Below are 18,579 nucleotides of genomic sequence, written 5' to 3' on the forward strand. Positions count from 1 at the left end.
GAACCTAAATTGGTTCCAGAGTCGATTGTACAGTCGTTAACCCTTGTGTAGTCAACCGGGTCCCCATTTACTGTATTTCTTTCAACAATTTCTTAAAATTTCTCTGAATGTCCATTCTTTGTTCGCTAATATGTTAATTTATAGTCTTATAATGAGGTTTTAAATAACCTATACATTTTGGTTGACTACATAATGGTTAAACGTTCAGCGACTGAAGGCCCGTGTACTCTCCGTGCCTCACAACTTGTCTCCTGGTAGGAATTCTAGAGGAATTCCGGTTCTTTCCGGTAAACTTTCGGTTCTATCCGAATTATTGGCTAAAGTATGTGACGTCACGGCCTCGAGGGACAACTTGCGAGGCACGCACGGAGAGTGTGTCAGCCGGGAAACTCTGCTGTACCATGTGTGCGCTGTGGGCAAGTTAGCGAAAGTCGGCGCAGCGGTGATCTGAAACCGCGGGCTCAGCTGTTGAAACCCGCCGGGCGGTAATTGCGAGCAGCCGGTGGTGAACTGCAGTAACCGCGCCATTTCCTCTTGCGTGAAGTTGCTGACCGCGGTCCAGAACCAGTCCAGAACACGCAGAAACTCCGGGGAGCTTCCGTTCGCGATGTGATGCGCCCGTAAATCCGCCACGCTGTACTCGCCGGTTCCACACAGCAACAACTGTGCGACGGATCAAAGAGATGAGCAAGCGTTTTCAACTTTCTAGAACGTGAAACGGTTTTTTCATAGAGGTGTTCGTACCTCGAGTTCGTTCTCGTCGAAGATACCCAGTAGATTGTCGGGGATCAGCTCGTTCAGGCCGCGCAGGAAGTGCTCGACCTCGTTCCTGATGGAACTGGCGAGCCTGTGCTGCGCCAACGCGTCCAAATACCGCAGCTTCGTCTCGTTGACTACGCGGATCTTGCTGCCGCCTGGGATCAATTCGGCTACCTGTCGGGACAGAGGTGGGCTGATTAATTGGCTGTACATCTTCATTTTTATCATTGTACTAAGTCTGAGGAATATTTCAGGAAGTCTAAATACTCTAAATCATCACGATCAGCTGCTCGTACCTTCAGCAGTTGACCGTCCTTGTCGTATTCCTCCTCCACGAAGTACAGCTCCATCTCCTCCACGTCGTTCTCGAGGATGTATTTGATCTTGCTTAGGTAGAGGTCCGGATCGTCTTGCTCGAAATACTGTGGGAAGCGAAGATTTAAAATAAGTATGACTCGGGAGTATAACGAAGGGGTAACAATGGGATATCCTACCTTGTAATGGACTCTGAGGCCGATGATCTGCGCGAGGAAGGACCTGGTGAATCTCGCGCGCACCAATTGACGGTAGAAACCACCGAGGGCGGACTCGAACAGGCATTTACCCACTATGCGACCCGCAAACTCGTAGTGCTTCAGCTTGAGATGCGGTGGCCTCTTGTTGTTCGGGTGGACCAAGGCTTGCGGAGACTCTCCGAAGCAAGCGAACAACCCGTTTCCAGGATCGAACAGCGCTGCGCAAATCAACTCGAACCATTCTCGTCTGACTCCGCCCCAGTCGACGCCCTGCTCCCCTTGGAAGGTGATCTCGAAATTCCGGCACCAGTCGCTCACGGAGAATCCCTTGGTGACTTTCATAGACTGCACGGGAAACGAGATCGTTGCACAGTTCAAAAAATAATTAATGGCCAGACATTTGGGACATTTATCGAGAAAACACTGCTTTACCCAAGCAGGAACTTAAGGGAGTCTTTTCCAACAGACGACGCTCGCGTGTGAACACTCACACACCGCTAGACCACGTATACTTACGCGGGGATTACAAGGGTCCGGGATTCCACTTCTGATTTCTCGATAATGCAAAGACGGGGTTTGTTAGTAGTCAAAATCGCTAGATGAAAAATCAATCTAGGGCTTTGGTCTTTTATTTCTCAAATCAGAAGTGGAATCCCGGACCCTTGCAATCCTCGCGTACGTATACGTGGTCTAGCGGTGTGTGAGTGTACCCTGCGATGCGCGAGTGTTCACGCGCGAGCGTCGTCTGCTGGAAAAGACTCCCTTAATACCGATATTATACTAAATAATTTAGCAATGCTGCAAAAACAGCAACTTGAAGTGCTCGCGAAGGGGTTAACAGAAGAGTCTCTTCATTCGAGATTTACCGATTCGAGCAGCTTGTCTCGCTGGACCTTCATCGCGAGCTTCTCGTGGTAGTGTTTCTGATGGTGCTTCCGCACTTCGTGGTAAAAGAAGTCTTGCTTGTCGGCGAACGTCTCGCTTCCGCCAATGTTCTTCAGTAGAAACAGGGTGAAGGTAGCAGCTATGATGTCTCTATAAAGAGAGATTAGCTCGACCGGCGGCTGGCATCCGTCGTCGATCGAGAACGAGTCGTAGCCGTCATATTGGTTGCTCGAGCAATTAAAATGGAACTGAAAGATATGTATACAATGTAGAATCAATGATCTCCGCAGATCCATATCTTGAGGAGCGGTTTTTCTTGAATCGCTCACCTTGGTCGACGGACAGAGCCTGAACGTGACGAGTCTCTTCGGTATTATTCGCAGCAAGTATTCTTTGATCGTCAGCTGTTTCGGCGAGATGAAGCACACCACCTTCTTCGGCTTGGAAAACCGCTCGCCCTGCATGCCCAACAGCTTCGCTGCGTAGCAGATGTCTGGGTCCTTCGAGGCCACGTTGCTGTGCACCATCCTCGCGACATCACCTGCAGCCATCGGTTAAATCAGCTTCAATCGAACCGACTAGTTGAGCACGTTCGCTACCACCGTTAGAGATAGGCGACGTGCAATATACTTGGAGGATACATTATCTACCGGCGATTATCTCCTAATTTTTTGAAAGCCTATGGCCCATGGCTAAGGATTTTGTAATAGCTGCTTCAACAGCAATAGCAATTTCAATCGTGAACCTACAGCTCACCTCCAATAACCTAATTTAACAGTTTTGCTTCGAATTATTATAGAACATATGATTGTCAAGCTTCCTTTTGGTACAGCACAATTGTTGGAAATCCTATTAACAGGCCTGTTAATAGGCTAACACCTAACCTAACCTAACCTTTTGTTTCTTTTTACTTGGCAGTTGAAGAAGCCAACTTGAAGAAGCGACGTAAAACAATCAATCAAAGGCTTCCGGTAGATAAAGTGTCAAGACAGGGTTTGAAATGGACAGGCTTCGTACTCTCGAGTACAATGATGTCGAAGTCGCCGTTGTGCAGTTGTAGGCCGGACAGGCTGACGGTCGCGTGGTAACAGCCGCCCTTCGGGAAGCTGACCTTCACGCGGATTCTCTGGTTCGGGGTGTCGTAGTCCAGCTGCACGCTGCAGTTGGTCACGTTCGACTTGTCCATGTTATTGCCGATCTGCTAAAACAACGAGTTTCATTATCGTTTCAGAAACCAAATCACACTGTTCGGGGACTCTGACGCGCGCAGCTTACCTGAGTGATGTTGACTCGGTAGCCCTCCGTAGGCTTATCCGTGGGCCCGAATACACACAGATTGTCGTACTCGTCCCGCGGCTCTATCGTCATACTGTGCGGGACTCCGGCCGTGCAGACTACCGTGGAACTTTGTCGAACGAAGATGGTCTTGTTTGGATCCGGGGGGCCTGGAACAATTGGGACAGTATATTTATTATATTAAAATGAAATGTGTTCGCCGTTGATCTCATGTATTTTCTAATCTAGGGAAGCATGGCGTGGTAGCATACCGGGTAGGAAATTCTTAAGAAAAGGACTGCCGCGCACGTGACAGGTCCCTATCAGCACGGCTATTCGATATTGTCCAGCATGGCGGACGGTGAACTTGACGACCGCGGTGTTCGCAGCCAGCGGATCGGTGCCACCTAGCTCTATCAGGGTCGCGACCCTTCGGGAACCCTCGGTAACGTCCACTATCAAGTTGTCCTTGTCGCAGATGGGGTACGGCTGACCGTTTCGTTGGTAAAACTGAAAGGCACACCGGTTCAGGATAAGGAGCTTCGGGAAAAGACTAACTGGGAAGGTACCTTGACGGTGAACGTCATCGTCTCGCCGACCAGCTGCGGCTCGTTCCATTTGAAGTGGACTAGGCAGTTCCTAGGCAGTAGATACTTCCCGGTGACGTATTGCAGCAGGGTGCGCTTGGCTTCCGGCGCTAGGGCAGGCTGTGTCATGGCAGCCAGGATCACCAGGCCTGCCATCGACACGGAGACCACCAGCATTCCACCTGAGGAAGCGTACCAAACTTGAACAAACGCTCCAGTGTACTTGAAATGTATACAGTCACTCTTGAACATCACATAACTGTTTTAACATTGGTCCAAAGGACTTGAATCTTTGTAAGATGTTAGACTGACTAGTTCGCTTAGAGGATTGTAGAGAATGATAGAGAATAGAGAAAACAGACAATGTTGAAGTTGCAAATTATCGTTACAGGCTGAAAAAGTTGAAAAAGCATAATTTTTTCTAAACAAATCTTGCGTTTATCCATTGTGTTTATTGTCTAAACAAATTTCGTGTTTGTTCATTCTCTAGCAAACTAGTCTGTCCAACATCTCAAAAAGATGCGAGGTCCTTTGGACGAATTTTGTGGATCAGTACATGACCCGATCTCGAAATAATAATCTACCCCATGTCCAGGCGTGTTGGTGTTGGCTGTTCTTGACAACGGCGCTCCAGAGATCAGCCTTGAGCGTCTCTAGATCCTCCTTGGACGTGGGCAAGGTCTGTCTGGCTTCTCTCCATCGCGGCAGATCCTTGCCAAGAGCCGCCCGTGCCGCATTATCTTCCACCCAGTACACATCTTCCAGAGACATCACCTCCATCTGCATCAGCCTGTGAGGAATTCGAAAAATTCATTTGTGAAAGCAACCAAAGAGAGAGAAAGCATGGTTCCAGTGAAGAGGACAATCGCTCACTTTTGATAGTAGTTGTGCAGGCCATGGTCCTGCAGCCATTCGAGCAGGACCAGCCTCTGCAGCAGCTGGCGCGCGGCGCGCTGCAGGCGTTCTTCATCCTGCGCCGGAAGTTCTGGTAGCGCGTCGACGTCGCCGCAGCTCGCGAGTGACGAGATGCCTAAAAAGAAAAAAAAAAAAATAGACATTCGATTTCAAATTCCAACGAATCGTTATCTCGTCGTTTTTCTAATTAGCGACCGGGACTGGCGAGATAAGCGAGGCGAGTGTATCTCCCGTCGAAAACGGGAAGCGTTCCAGATAAATCGCAACCGTCGTTTCTGCGAGCTTCCGCTTCCTCTAACGCCATTCCGTCGTGCGCCGCGGAGACGTCGAGCCGCGAAAATGTGCTCCAGGTTGCTCCTAGTTCTCCTGTGCATCGCCAAGTGCGTCGGCGTCGTGCTTGCGGTATGCACCGTCAGCAAACACGAAGGAGGTGAGACACCGCGTGCTTTTGAATCGCAAGCTTCTCCTAGACTCACAGTGGTCGGAAATCGTCAAATCGTGGCCAAAAGTTGAACATTTTTTTCCGTTGTTTAAAAATCTATGTAATACTACTTTATTTATAAGGTTCCAGAGCACGTTTTTTTGTTACAACCAATATTTAACACGTACTTCTGTCGGAGATACGTAAGTTCAAAGTTAGTAGTTCTAGAAGACCGGCATTTTCAACCATAATTGAAGTTACCTCTGCGACTTATTATAGCGCTGTAACGCTGGTTTATCATTCTTGCTATTGTTGGGCATGTCCTAATTTAATATAATATTCTGATTTTATTGCTTTATTTAATTTTTTTAAACTCTGGGAGATGAAAAAGAGAAATCTACACATCTGGTACATTTCATTAACGAAAAAGTTGCTTATCAATCGCGATCAAGCAATCATTTTTTTTTGGAAAAGAAGCTGTTAAGGCTATTAAACAAGTGTACGTTTCATTTTTCAGCGACCTATTACGACCTTATGAATTATCGCCATTTCCTTAGCGACCGGTAACGTTCCGAAATGGCGAATTTGCCCTAAATCGTAGACAAAACTAATTTTCGCAAATGCAAGGTACATATTTGTTATATATTACAATAAAATGCTTCAGATAGTCAACAGTGTAAGATTTTAATTTTCTTTTTACATATCTTTATTTTACTAGAGGTGAGTGAAATATCGGAACGAAACAGAACTGAGAAACTTCTATTACATTTTAGTACTAAAGAATTACCTCGCATGCAATATTTAACACTAAAATCTTACATTTTTTGCTATCTCAAGTCACCTGATAATAATTTAATATTTGTGGAAATAAATAATTTTTTCACATAACCGGCCGCCATTTTGTTTTTTGTAATTTTGACATCAGATTCATATTCAACGGCACGAGAAATATGGGAATACATACTAATTTTCAAGAGAGTCCAATAACTTTTTGGGTTACGCTTCCGCCATATTGAATCCGCCATTTTGTTTTTTGTAATTTTGACCTCAATCAGCGACCCGAAAAACCTATGAGTATCAATTTTGAACTAAATTGGAGTACTCCTTCCTATTTTGACCACGTTTCGGCGATTTCCGACCACTGTGAGACGGGAGAATTTTCGTGCAAAATGAACATTTAATTCTTCCTCTGATAATCTCAGTAAGCTATTAGCTTGTTGCAAATATGAAGCCTCAGATTTTAGAATGCAAATGTTGCAACGTGTTTTGATCAAGAAATATTAATAACAGTTGACAGGTTCATTGCACGCCACTTCGAGGTATACAAATCTTCAATTTCGATTTACATATTTTCCATTTAAATCGATTGCATTACAGCATCAATCAACGCGATTGTGCGTGGAGAACAACATATTGACGATATAGCACTGTGCGTTTCAGAATCCGGCGACCGCATTCAATGCCAGAACGCCACCCTGGCTGATTTAAAGAATGCAACGTCGTCGAACGTGTTGGCGGCGATGATCTTCCGGTCCGTTCTCAGAGAGATTCCTCGAGGAGCATTCACCAAGTTCTCGACGAGTCTGAGATCCTTGAACATCCATCAGTGTCGGATAAGAGACATCCACGAGGATGCTTTCTCCGGGCTGGGTAACCTGAGGAAGCTCAGTCTGCCGAACAACAACATCTCAGTGGTGAAGGAGGCTTGGTTCCGGGACACGGTGTACCTGGAGCAGTTGGACCTGTCCTATAACCAAATCACGAGCCTGAACCCGTCGATATTCTCGAGGATGTTGCTGCTGAAGCGTCTCGACGTCAGACAGAACCGTCTGACCTGCTTCGACTACGCCAGGCTGCCCGGAGGCATCGACAAGGTCTACTTCTTCGGGAATCCGTTGACCTTCCAGTGTCGAGGAAAGGTAAGAAGGAAAATCTGTCGTCCTCGTGAATTAGGAACAACGTCCTCGTTTTCTATGCGTCTCGTGTAACCTTTGCGTATCGATTTCGAAACGCCGCAGCTAACGTTGTGGATGCGGGACCACGGGGTGAGCTACGCGACCGAGACCGGCGAGAAGGAGAGAGCATGGTTGGACAAGCTGCTCTGGCTCTGCGCCATCGACGACCCCGCTGTCGCCCGATCCGAGCTGTCCATCAAGGAGTGCGTGCTCTTCAATCTATTCGGACAACTTCGGACCGGGTTGCTCACCGCCGAGACTGCACCATTACAGAACCAGTGCATCAGCGAGATAGGTAATATGGTGAACTGCGTGGGTCACACCGCTGACAAGGATCGACGAAGCACGAACGCTCGCGTCATCTCCGACCTCATCCTGTACCTGCTTCGAGCTAAGTCCGCCTGAGACTTCTCTAACTCGCGGAAAAGTTTCCTTATATTCTTTAGCTTTTAACGGTTTACTGTTTAATCAATGAAATAAACGATCGGCAACGATCTTTAAGGTAGCTGAGGATTATATTTTAGTTTTTAATGGTTTATCGTTTAATCCTCGTGCGCAGTGTTCCTTCTCGAGAAATTTTATAATTGGTTATTTCTCATTTCTGGAGAAATTACAGTATTTCTCGAGAAATTTAAATCTAGGAAAATTCTTATGAATCTCATTTATTTTATAACATATTTTCGGAAATGAACAAATACATATACAGTCGGTGTACAAAGTATTCGTACACAATAAAAAAACGAATTACTTCTTGAAAATTGGACCCAACAGCTTGAGTTTCTATTCAGACGTTAGAAGGATTAGTTTACTAGCTAATGTGTAAATAACTTTTTTGTTTAGTTGTTATTGGTCGCAATTGCAAAGGAAACAGTAAAGGTCACAATTTTTTAATTTTGTATCTGTACCTGTTTATACGAAAAAATGTCAGAGGGGAAATTTGCACTGTTCAATAAGGTGAATATAATTGCAAAATTAAAAAAATTTTTTGGAAATCATATTTCGAAGTTTCAAGGTCATCGTTATTTTTATTTAAAGGAGGTCATATAATTATTCTATATTGCTATTCAGAAAAAAAGACAAATCCAACGATGTGCCATGTTCCATATAGTTAAGGTGAATTTCACAATTTTCAAAATTTTCAATTTAAGTGCGCCACGTTATCCTTTTACCCGATCGCACAAATTTTTTTCTCACCTAAAGGAACAATGCTGGATAGTTGCGTGCATTGTATCTCGATACAAATTGTTCTCCAAGCATAGCTTAGGTCCACCCAAATGTACATATTGGACAGGAATAAACATTGAGTTAATATTTTGCGCTTTCGATAAATACATATTATCAACAATATTCCAAATATCATAAGTTTTCCAATATTTTTTTATATTTCATTAAAAATTCTAGAGAATTCTCGAGAATGCTCGAGAAATATAGTCTTATTTCTCATTTCTCGAGAAATGAAAAATGTTGAGAAATCAAGAACACTACTCGTGCGGTTTGATCAATCAAATAAACGATCGGCGACGGTCTTCGAGGAAGCCGGGGGAGGATCGAAGTAGCCACGAATGTTCGACTGAGACTCTTTTCTAAGTTTTGAAAAAGTATTCCAGTGTGTTTGAGTGGTTTTGTTATTTTTAAAATTCCTGCGTGGATTAATCGAATAAATAAACTGGTGTACAGGCATCACAGAGTAGTGAGAACGATGATTGTCCAGCGGACGTTTTTGATGCGTACTCACCGGAAGGTGCGCTGCCGCTGGGCCGCAGCGACATGCCGATGGACGATATCTCGTCTGCAAACAGATGGCTGACGGGGTGTCCATTCCGGCGGTAGGGATTTTTGTCCGGCATAATTCCTCGCGGCTTGTCCTGGCTCGCCAGCGTTTTATCGACTACAGTGACTACAGGGCATTCCCTTTTCGTTCACCGTCGCATCGCTCGCCGCGTCACGAGGTCATCTTTAACCCCCGAAACATTCAGACATTTCTCCTTTAACACGTTGACCGCCGCGGGGGGTTTTCCCGGTGTTTCGCACGAGTCTTGTTCGTATTAACGATCAGGGTTATTCGTAGACTGCGGATTTTATGCGTATATGAGAAAAATCTGCAAGTGCGATTTAAAGCAGTGGACGAATCACAAAATTCAAGGACATCAGTGTATTAATTTTAGCTTAGTAACACAATTAAAAGTGGAAAAGAAATTTCTGTTTCACGCCTGTGTCTCGCAATCAATGCAGACGTTTTCTATTTTTGCATAAAAATCCGCAGTCTAGTTATTAGAAGTTGCACTTGATAATGAAGCTTCCACCACGTTCATTTCGAGTTAATTGATATTCTGTTTGTCGTTTGCGGCGTTCACAATCTCGCGATTCACTCAAAGACAAGTTAATTTTATCCACATCGCTATTTAAATATATTAAATTGAGGTAAAAGCATCAATAGTTGATTAGTTAAAAAAGCAAATGCATAAATTGATATTCTAAGTCGTTCGTGACGTTCACAATCTCGCGATTTACTCAACGACAAGTTAATTTTATACGCATATTGCTATTTAATTTAAATATATTAAATTGAGATAAGTTAAGACTAGTTAAGAAAAATTCTCTACGTGAATAATAGCAAATACATAAATTAATGTTCTGAGTCGTTTGTGACGTTCACAATCTCGCGATTTACTCAACGACAAGTTAATTTTATACGCATATTGCTATTTAAATATATTAAGTTAAGGTAAAAGCATCAATAGTTGACTAGTTCAGAAAAATTCTCTGCGTGAATAATAGCAAATGCCTTTCATCCCTTGGCTCACGGCTTTCTCTTTAGTTCATCTCCGAACGATCAGGATTGCAAAGACACTTTCGGTAGTTCCATCGTCGACAAACGTCCCCGAAATCCCGATCCCGCGACCACCGGGAAAAATTAGCCGGAATTTCGCGACGAATTCCGCGGGCGTGTTTGCGCGCGGACAAAGGGATGCTGCCGGCCACGAGCGCCGACCGACATTAATCACTCCTCCGCCGCGAACAATAGGGGATTGTGCCTGCTAACGAAATGTGATTAATTCCGATTATTAGTCGAGCGAAACGGGAGAGGTCACGGGTGCGAGAAGCCTGCGATTTCCACCGCGGCTCGCTTGTTTCCGACTCCGCAGCCCCGATTCGGCAATTTAAAATTATTTAAATTGGGAACATTATTTTTATTCTCGGTGAAACGAAATTGTATGCTGCTGGACCAAGTAAATTCTGATGTCTGAAGTTTCTTACGAGAGGATTTCATCAGATGAGGAGAGGGAACACGAATTGAGGGGAAACAGGTACCCCCTCTCTGTCAGTACGATGAAACGTGTCACGTGACCGGACGGAAGCGTGGGGGAATAACAGCATAGAAGGGGAAGATAGAGTGGAGACACAAGTGATAATCTACGAAGCTCAATCTAACAAGGGAAGGGACCCCAAGTGTCCGACTTCGATTTTGATAATCTTTTGTGTGAGACGATGGTATATGGATCCTTAATGATGTCTGCAAAATATTAGGTGTAATTGCTCAATAGTTTTGAAGATATAAACAATTGTACTATCACGCAACCTGCTTACAACTGTATATCGACAAGATATGAAGTTTAATTGTTTATATCTTTCAAACTATTGAGTAACTACATATAATATTTTGCAGACATCATTAGAGATCCATAGACCATCGTCTCACAAAAAATTATCAAAATCGAAGTCGGACACTTAGGCTCCTTCGTAAGCAAAATTATTTATTGCACGAACCGATAAAAATTGGATCTAACATTGTAATATCAATTACATTCATTGTAGACAAGTTTTCAGAAAGTTTTACCAAATAAAATTCTATTTTCATTGGTAATAACTAGACAGCGGATATTTATGCAAAATACAACATTTTCTACATGAATTGCAACGATCCGGAGCGAAATAGAAATTTGTTTTCTTTCTTAGTATGTTTAATCGGTGGAAAATGATATGACTGTATTTTTAAATTCTTCTAATGTTTTGACTGTTTCAAATTACCTGCACATTTTTCCCATAACTGCATAAAGATCCGCTGTCTAGTAATAACATTTCTAGGTCCAAAATAAATCAAAATCGTACTAAATCCTGTCGAATTTGATACTCCAGCATTTTCTGCAAACTTTTTTGCAGTCTAGTAATTGAGTAACTGTTCTGCCCGACTGCATTCAGCAAAAAATTCGATTGAAATCTTTTGAAAGTACAGTTTCCCGAAAAATTGACTCGATAAGATTGTTCGATTAAAGGTTGGAATGGCGGCGGCCCGCTGTTATTTCTTCGGCTCGCGTATCATCGCGCGATTGTCGGCGACGGGACTGTATCGTCCGGATTATTCCGCGCGGTTTCACGCGGAATTGCGAAACCAGGTCGAATATCTCGCGACGAAATAGCAAAATTCAATTTCCGAACCGAGAAGAATAGAGAAGCAGCGGGCGGCGCGTTCTCGCGGGACTGCTCTTTAAGGATATTTTGGAGGTATATAAAAACGCAACAAAATTTTTGAAAATTTGACAAGATATAATTCTTACTAAATTAATGCAATTACCAAAGTTTCGGTTCGATTCACTGCACCGTTTAAGAATTACAGCAACTTAAAGTTTGCACATTTTAACACGTCTTCTTATGGAGAATTCATAAAATTCCACTTCAAATCCTATTTAAATCTTGAAAAAACGCAACTGGAAACTCCAGTTTTTTTTTTATATGTAGTAAAAACTATGTGATTAATTATGTTCAAAATTTATTAGGATTCACTAAACAGTTACAGAGCAAAAAAATTATAAACTGTTACAAAACGTCAAAGGGCCTAGCAGACTAAGATAGGTGGAATAGGCGGAAATAGGTTTCACATAGAATCCGAATCCGCGTAATAAAAGATATGATGTTCCATTTGAAAAATGTAACTTCCGGTCTCAATCACCTATTTCCGGCCGAAACCGGAAGTTAAAAATATCACTATTTGATACAGCGCATCTGATTTATAAAAGAAACACTTTGAACTTTTGAAAATATAACCTATTTTCTAGATTATAAATGGGTGGAAGGGGTGGTCTGAGACACCCTGTATATGTATAATATAACCGCATATAAAACTATATACTACTTATGTAATGTCATGCGTCGCGTTTAAAAAGAAATAATTGATCAAGAAGGGACTTAATATCCTGATAAGAAACACTGCACTGTACATTATACCGTTATAATGACGTAATTTTATTTGTTTTTCAATATTTAACTATGTCCCACCAATCCGACCATCTTGAAACTTTTTTATACGTTAGATAAGCAACAGAACATTGTTCTTGAATTTTTTGGAAGTGGTCCCTCGAAGGGTTGCTTGCAATTCCCACCCCTAAAAAATTAAATGATTTTTTTCTACCCTTAATAATTTGATCACGATGGTGAAAAAAATGTATGATACGAAGGAGGTAAGTTCGAGTATTTTCGTTTCTTTTTTATCCGAATATCTTAATTAACAACCGAGAAAAAAAATGATACAGTTAAGGGTATTTACCCTCATATCATCCTTACACGAAGGGTTAGCGACTTAAAATTTTAGGGGGTTATCTTTCAACCTAAAACTAATCTAAAACCATTGTTTTCCGCACAATATCAATAAAAATTGTGGGTGGGGCCGCTGGACCAATCTTAGTCTGCTAGGCCCTTTATCGTGTTGTCTCTCACTAGCATGGAAACGCGACAAGCGTAGACCACTGAATATAGCTACAGAGGGTACAGTATTCGCAAAAGTTTAATGCAAAATATACGCATGAATGGCTTTCATTGCCATGTATTGATGGATTTCGAATTTCTTGTACTTTTGTCTCCCATTGTACCTCCAGAACATCCTTAAATTCCAGGATCAAGCGTAGGAAAGCGGACTCTGGGTTACAGGAAGCGAGCGAGCGCTCCAGGCGGCGGCGCGGCGGCGGTGCTGACCCAGATCCGGAAAAAAGAGATTGACAGCCGTTCCGACGATTCGCCATTGTCCTGGCTCTCTCGGTTCTCGCCGAATAACGACGTCAATTAAACGATCGCTGATCGAACGGACCACTGGCCGTGGTTTAATCAACAGCGACGGCGACAAGCTACACACGAATTAAACGCCGGCGAAAACCGGGTCAAGAGTCCAGTCGGGGTCGACACCGGGTCGTCGTACCCGCGTTACCCGCCGCTCATCTCTCGCTCTCCGTGCGCAATTTATCGGCGATTGGCCGCCAGAAAAAACGATTGCCAACGCCGAAACTCAACCGGCCGGAAGCCCGCGAGCGCCCTCCCTCCCGCCCACCGTTAATCGATAACCGTACGCCACGGTGAATCGATGCGCCGCTGCTTCGAAATCGGAAACACATAACCGGACTTTTATAAACTGCATCGAGCGGTCGCTTGATGGCACCGGTTGCTTTCGAACGATGTCGATTTATATAAGACGTACATGAAAAATTTATTTCTCAAGGATATTGATGTTACTTCAGAGGGGACTAATTGCATTAGAACACGGTGGACTCCATCTTCTAGTATTCGCCGAGTATGCACTAACGAGCATAACTGATTCCACACACTTCAAATCAGAATAGCTTTTTTATGAATGGACCAAACGACGCGACGTCAATTTCTCTGCAAGGCTGGAAGAATTAGTTTAGTAAATGACGTCTAGATAATATTTTGAAAAAATGCATTTGGTCGGAATTGCGAGAAAAGATAGTAAAAGTTGATTTTTACTGCTTTTTTAGCTGGGCCAATAACGAACATTTAAAAGATGTGTTTGGTCAACTGGTATAGATCATATACGCTCTGAAAATTTCATTGAAATTAGTTAATTGGCTTACGAGTTACAAACGATCAAAAATGGAAAAAATCGCGATTTTTTCAAGATTTTTTGCGTTTTTACCAATTTGGATCGATTACAACTCGTGAACCAATTTCAATGAAATTTTCGAATATAATTTGTACGAGTTAACCAAACACATCTTTTAAATTTTCGTTATTGGCCCGGCTAAAAAAAAGTAGTAAAAATCAATTTTTACTATCTTTTTTCGCAATTCCGACCAAATGCATTTTTTCAAAATATTTTTTAGACGTCATTTACTAAACTAATTCTTCTAGCCTTACAGAGAAATTGAAGTCGTTTCGTCCATTCATAAAAAAGTTATTCTTATTTAACTTCTTAACTACCCGCGCCCTGAACTCTCACGTAACTACCCGCGCGGTGTATTCAGTACACCACATGTATCACTGTGTGACTCAGTACTGTGCGGAGCACGAGAGAAAACTAGCGGGCAAGGAAGGGGTTAAGAAGATTGCCTTTGCGTTCCTCTTGCCCCGTTTCCCTCCCGCTAGTTTTCTCTCGTGCTCTGAACAGTACATATATTATTGTATTGGTGTACTTTTTACACCATCGCGGGTAGTTAAAGGTTAAAGTGTGTTGAATCAGTTATGCTCGTTAGTATAGTTGCCAACCATACACATGTTGAACTCCATTGTCTAATATCCGCCGAGTAGTCCTGAACGTCCTTGGGAGGCGTCGAAGGTCAAAATTATACGGGGATGGATTTTTCTACTGGTTTTGGAAGAAGAAATTCGGCCGAATTTTCGCGAGACGCAATTGTTCGGCCGGATTGGGAGCGCGTCTTTCATCGTGTGTGTGTGTGTGAGCGCAATAGAGGGAGGCAGAGAACATCCGCAGTGAGCCAATAGCTCGCGGTGTCGCGGCAGAAACGAGAAAACTGCGGCGGATTTTCGCGGAGGTGTTACGGAACATCGAGGAATAAGCGTTCCATTAGCGAGCGCGTCAAAGGCGAGGAGGAGTGTTTCAAAGGTGAAAAGGAGAATCCCTCCGCGAAGGTCTGCCCTTTTCTCTCCCTCTCCCGTTCGCGAGAACAAAAAGAGAAGCGTGGAGAAAGAACTCGCGGCTGCTACAATCGCCACAATCACCACAATGGAGGAGTGAACCGCGAAACACGGCGACCTCGCCGTGGACTCTTGACCTTTTCTGAACGGTTATCCTTCGCCGGCATTGCTTCGTGCTAACGATCCTTTCGGCGCTCTGAGAGGGGCCGAGAGGGGTTGAAAGGGGTTGAGAGGGGTTGGAGAGGGAGCGTGCGCCAGGGCTGGCCGGGGGAGGCCAGGGAAACCAGGGCATACGTATGTCATACATTCTCATGATTATGCATGAGAGGGTTGCCGGTATTACGAAGGTAGGACAGATCGATTCCGCGTTTTCCCAGCGCGACTCTCTGTGTCCGACGTTCCTACCACCACCACCCTTCCTTGCACCCTATTTTTCTCGCACAGTGTTGCGATCAATGCTAATTAGCTGGACTAAACTCATAACTAGATTGCGGATCTTTATGCAAAATGAAAATGTTTTACATCAGGTTGTGGGACGCAGGAACAACAGAAAAATTGATTTCATCCCTTAACGACTTCGTCACATATAAAGCAACGTTACAACATTCTTCAATTTTTTAGATCTTCTACCGTTTTATATTCCGCCAACCAATTTCTTCATAAATGCATAAAGATGTTTAACATCGATTGTGGAAAACAGGAATAACATAAAAATTGATTTCATCCCTTAACGAATTTGTCACATTAAAAGCAACGTTACAAAATTCTTGAATTTTTTAGATCTTCTACCGTTTTATATTCCGCCAACCAATTTCTTCATAAATGCATAAAGATGTTTTACATCGATTGTGGAAAACAGGAATAACATAAAAATTGATTCATCCCGTAACGAATTTGTCACATTAAAAGCAACGTTACAAAATTCTTGAATTTTTTAGATCTTCTACCGTTTTATATTCCGCCAACCAATTTCTTCATAAATGCATAAAGATGTTTTACATCGATTGTGGAAAACAGGAATAACATAAAAATTGATTTCATCCCTTAACGAATTTGTCACATTAAAAGCAACGTTACAAAATTCTTGAATTTTTTAGATCTTCTACCGTTTTATATTCCGCCAACCAATTTCTTCATAAATGCATAAAGATGTTTTACATCGATAGTGGAAAACAGGAATAACATAAAAATTGATTCATCCCTTAACGAATTTGTCACATTAAAACCAACTTTTGGAAGTTTGGCGGAATTTTTGGAAAGACAATCATGTCGATGGATCGCATAAATACGTTTTTCAAAAACCGTGTATAAATACGTTACGCGAAGAAGCAGAAAAATCTGCACAGTTTGTATTAGCAATATTAAAGAAGGTTTTGTCCAGCTAGCACCTCGAATCACAGCACTGCGCGTCGGCATCGAGTGCCAAAACCTGGTGGGGATGGACTCTCGAGAACAGTCTGAAAAGACCAGCTTGTTGGAGCGTCCCGCGAGGAAAAGAACGGTCTACGGAGCGAATTAAGAAGCGACATGATCGGGTGCTAACGAATCCCGACACCCGGAACGGGTCGAGGCAAACTTGGTTTTCTTCGCACCTCCAGCAAAGAGTCTGCGAGAACAAGAAGAGGTTTGTCAACGGGACAAGGGGAAGAAAATGAAAGGCACAAGGCTGGATTGTAGAGTGCTAATTCCCAGACAGTGTTTCCTATACACCTGACCGTCGTCGACGACAGGCACTCCTCTGTTGCGGGCGAGTTACCGTAACGCCAAAGCTAATCGAAGCGCATAATCGATTGCTTGTACACCGCAAATGTTCGTTTCCCATCATGTTTTCTCCCGTTGCAACTTTTATACGGAACTTTACGGAATTGACTCCAGTTTAGGGTATAATAGCCAACGATTAGACTTATACCTCCAGGTAGAGCGAAGCGATTACCGAGTTCGCAGTGGCGCGTTACCCTAATGGGCAACTCGGACAAATGCCCGGGGTCCCAAGCAAAAGGGGGCCCCGAACACAAACCAATAACGAAATTCTACGTTTTTCTCATAAAGCTATCTAGTCGGTAATAAATTTTTAAATGTTTTCGGCGCAAAACGGTTCGATCGTTTATTACGAATTATAAAGCAACTTTGCTAATTGTCAAACAAAATCAACATTTCGATCCTAGTTTGGATCTTCTTCAAGATTTATTTGAATCGCGTCTGTCAATTAAATATGTTACAGTAATTTTGAAAAAACAGAAATATTGAATTATTTATTGAGTTATTTAGTTGGGGTTAGGGGGCCCCGAAATTCTAAAAGCCAAGAACAGGAGTGGTTAACTCCGTGGTAGGTGGGACGTTGTCAGGGGCCCCGAAATTCTACTTTGCCCAAGGCCCCAACTAGTTATAACGCGCTACTGCGAGTTCGCCGCGTTTCAATTCGGTCGCGTTGTATTTCTAACGAATTCGACTTGTGGGAACCACGACGAAGGACTCGACAGCGAACTTACGAAAGTATTATACGCGGACTCGAAGGAACTTTCCCGATGATCGACGGATGGCACACATTCGCGAGCGTTAGCTTCCTTTTCCGAGCGGTCCAACTTGTTATAGCCGACTTTCCAAGTCGGTTCTAGGTCTCTCGCGCTAAGTTCGCGCTACTTTGCGCCGCGTTTACATAATCCTTGGGGATTATATAGCTCCTTGGAACACGCCAACGGCGCCAGTTGTTTTCCACGGGCGAGTGATTCATTCTCGCGACTCGAGATCTCGCGTGGGCTCGGGTCGCGAGATTGATTTAACCCTGTCCTTCCCCGAGCTGTGCTGCCCGAAATGACTCCGAATAAAACAACGGCGCAATAATGCTGGCTGGGATCAGGAACATCGAACGCAACTACATAAATTTTCGATTGAAAATACGACAGCGTACAAACTCCCCTCTTCTTGTAAGACATCATGTTCGGTTTCGCAATCGATCAATTCGTCGTTTCGTTCTTTGCGTTATTTCTAGATTCGAGCATTTAGAGATCTGCCATTCTGCACGGCAAGCGTTTTATATTTTTGTTATGACCGTAGTCCGTAAATCAACGATTATAACCGTCGCGCCTGTCCTTCACGGCATTGTTATCCTTAAGGTCCGTGAGGGCCCGAGGCAGTTATCGCACCCCCTTAGGCCACCCTAAAGGACCCCCTTAGGTTATTCGCAATAAAAACATTGTCGTTAGATGTTTTCGAATAAAGAGGTACCGTACGCGAAGTACCTAGGGTTCGGGACCCAAGGTTCGAACCGATGGTCGTCCATCCGCTCGGGACAAGGGACCGTAAAAACATGTGCGGGCCACTTGGGCCTTTTTCGTCGCGCTGCGTCGGGGTTCCCGTTATTGCAATTTCCCGAAATTCTTCTTCGTCTT

At 43.5% G+C, this 18,579-nt stretch overlaps 2 protein-coding genes across 5 annotated transcripts in view; one reads left to right on the top strand and one right to left on the bottom strand.

The window, feature by feature from the left end:
- Positions 1-18,579, bottom strand: part of LOC143216952 (apoptosis-resistant E3 ubiquitin protein ligase 1) — a 36,640-nt gene that overhangs the window by 2,044 nt on the left and 16,017 nt on the right. Inside the window, exons 1-13 of one of the 4 annotated variants that reach the window (XM_076440548.1) lie at positions 9,048-9,182; positions 4,895-5,051; positions 4,606-4,811; positions 4,004-4,203; positions 3,707-3,944; positions 3,435-3,604; positions 3,177-3,357; positions 2,489-2,700; positions 2,141-2,407; positions 1,254-1,619; positions 1,056-1,181; positions 745-933; positions 401-663 (exon numbers count right to left, since the gene is read on the bottom strand). In XM_076440548.1, coding sequence (XP_076296663.1) covers positions 401-663; positions 745-933; positions 1,056-1,181; positions 1,254-1,619; positions 2,141-2,407; positions 2,489-2,700; positions 3,177-3,357; positions 3,435-3,604; positions 3,707-3,944; positions 4,004-4,203; positions 4,606-4,811; positions 4,895-5,051; positions 9,048-9,159 — 2,687 coding nt within the window. In that variant the 5' untranslated portion in view covers positions 9,160-9,182. Of the gene's footprint in view, positions 1-400; positions 664-744; positions 934-1,055; positions 1,182-1,253; positions 1,620-2,140; positions 2,408-2,488; positions 2,701-3,176; positions 3,361-3,434; positions 3,605-3,706; positions 3,945-4,003; positions 4,204-4,605; positions 4,812-4,894; positions 5,052-9,047; positions 9,183-18,579 lie in introns of those variants that run through there. The other 3 variants (XM_076440547.1, XM_076440546.1, XM_076440545.1) reach the window with 3 other exon arrangements.
- On the top strand, positions 5,047-9,381 carry LOC143216978 (uncharacterized). Its single transcript, XM_076440628.1, has 3 exons — positions 5,047-5,366; positions 6,798-7,276; positions 7,376-9,381. Exons 1-3 carry the CDS (start codon positions 5,048-5,050, stop codon positions 7,715-7,717), a joined length of 1,140 nt encoding a protein of 379 aa, XP_076296743.1. The 5' UTR covers position 5,047; the 3' UTR covers positions 7,718-9,381.

This window comes from Lasioglossum baleicum, chromosome 16 (genome assembly GCF_051020765.1).
Source record: "Lasioglossum baleicum chromosome 16, iyLasBale1, whole genome shotgun sequence".
In the NCBI taxonomy this organism is placed as follows: domain Eukaryota; kingdom Metazoa; phylum Arthropoda; class Insecta; order Hymenoptera; family Halictidae; genus Lasioglossum; species Lasioglossum baleicum.

Coding starts and splice junctions, on each gene's coding strand:
- LOC143216978 (XM_076440628.1), top strand. CDS start 5,048: ATGCCTAAAAAGAAAAAAAAAAAAATAGACATTCGATTTCAAATTCCA. Junction 5,367..6,797: donor CGTCAGCAAACACGAAGGAG/GTGAGACACCGC, acceptor TGTGCGTTTCAG/AATCCGGCGACCGCATTCAA. Junction 7,277..7,375: donor CCTTCCAGTGTCGAGGAAAG/GTAAGAAGGAAA, acceptor GAAACGCCGCAG/CTAACGTTGTGGATGCGGGA.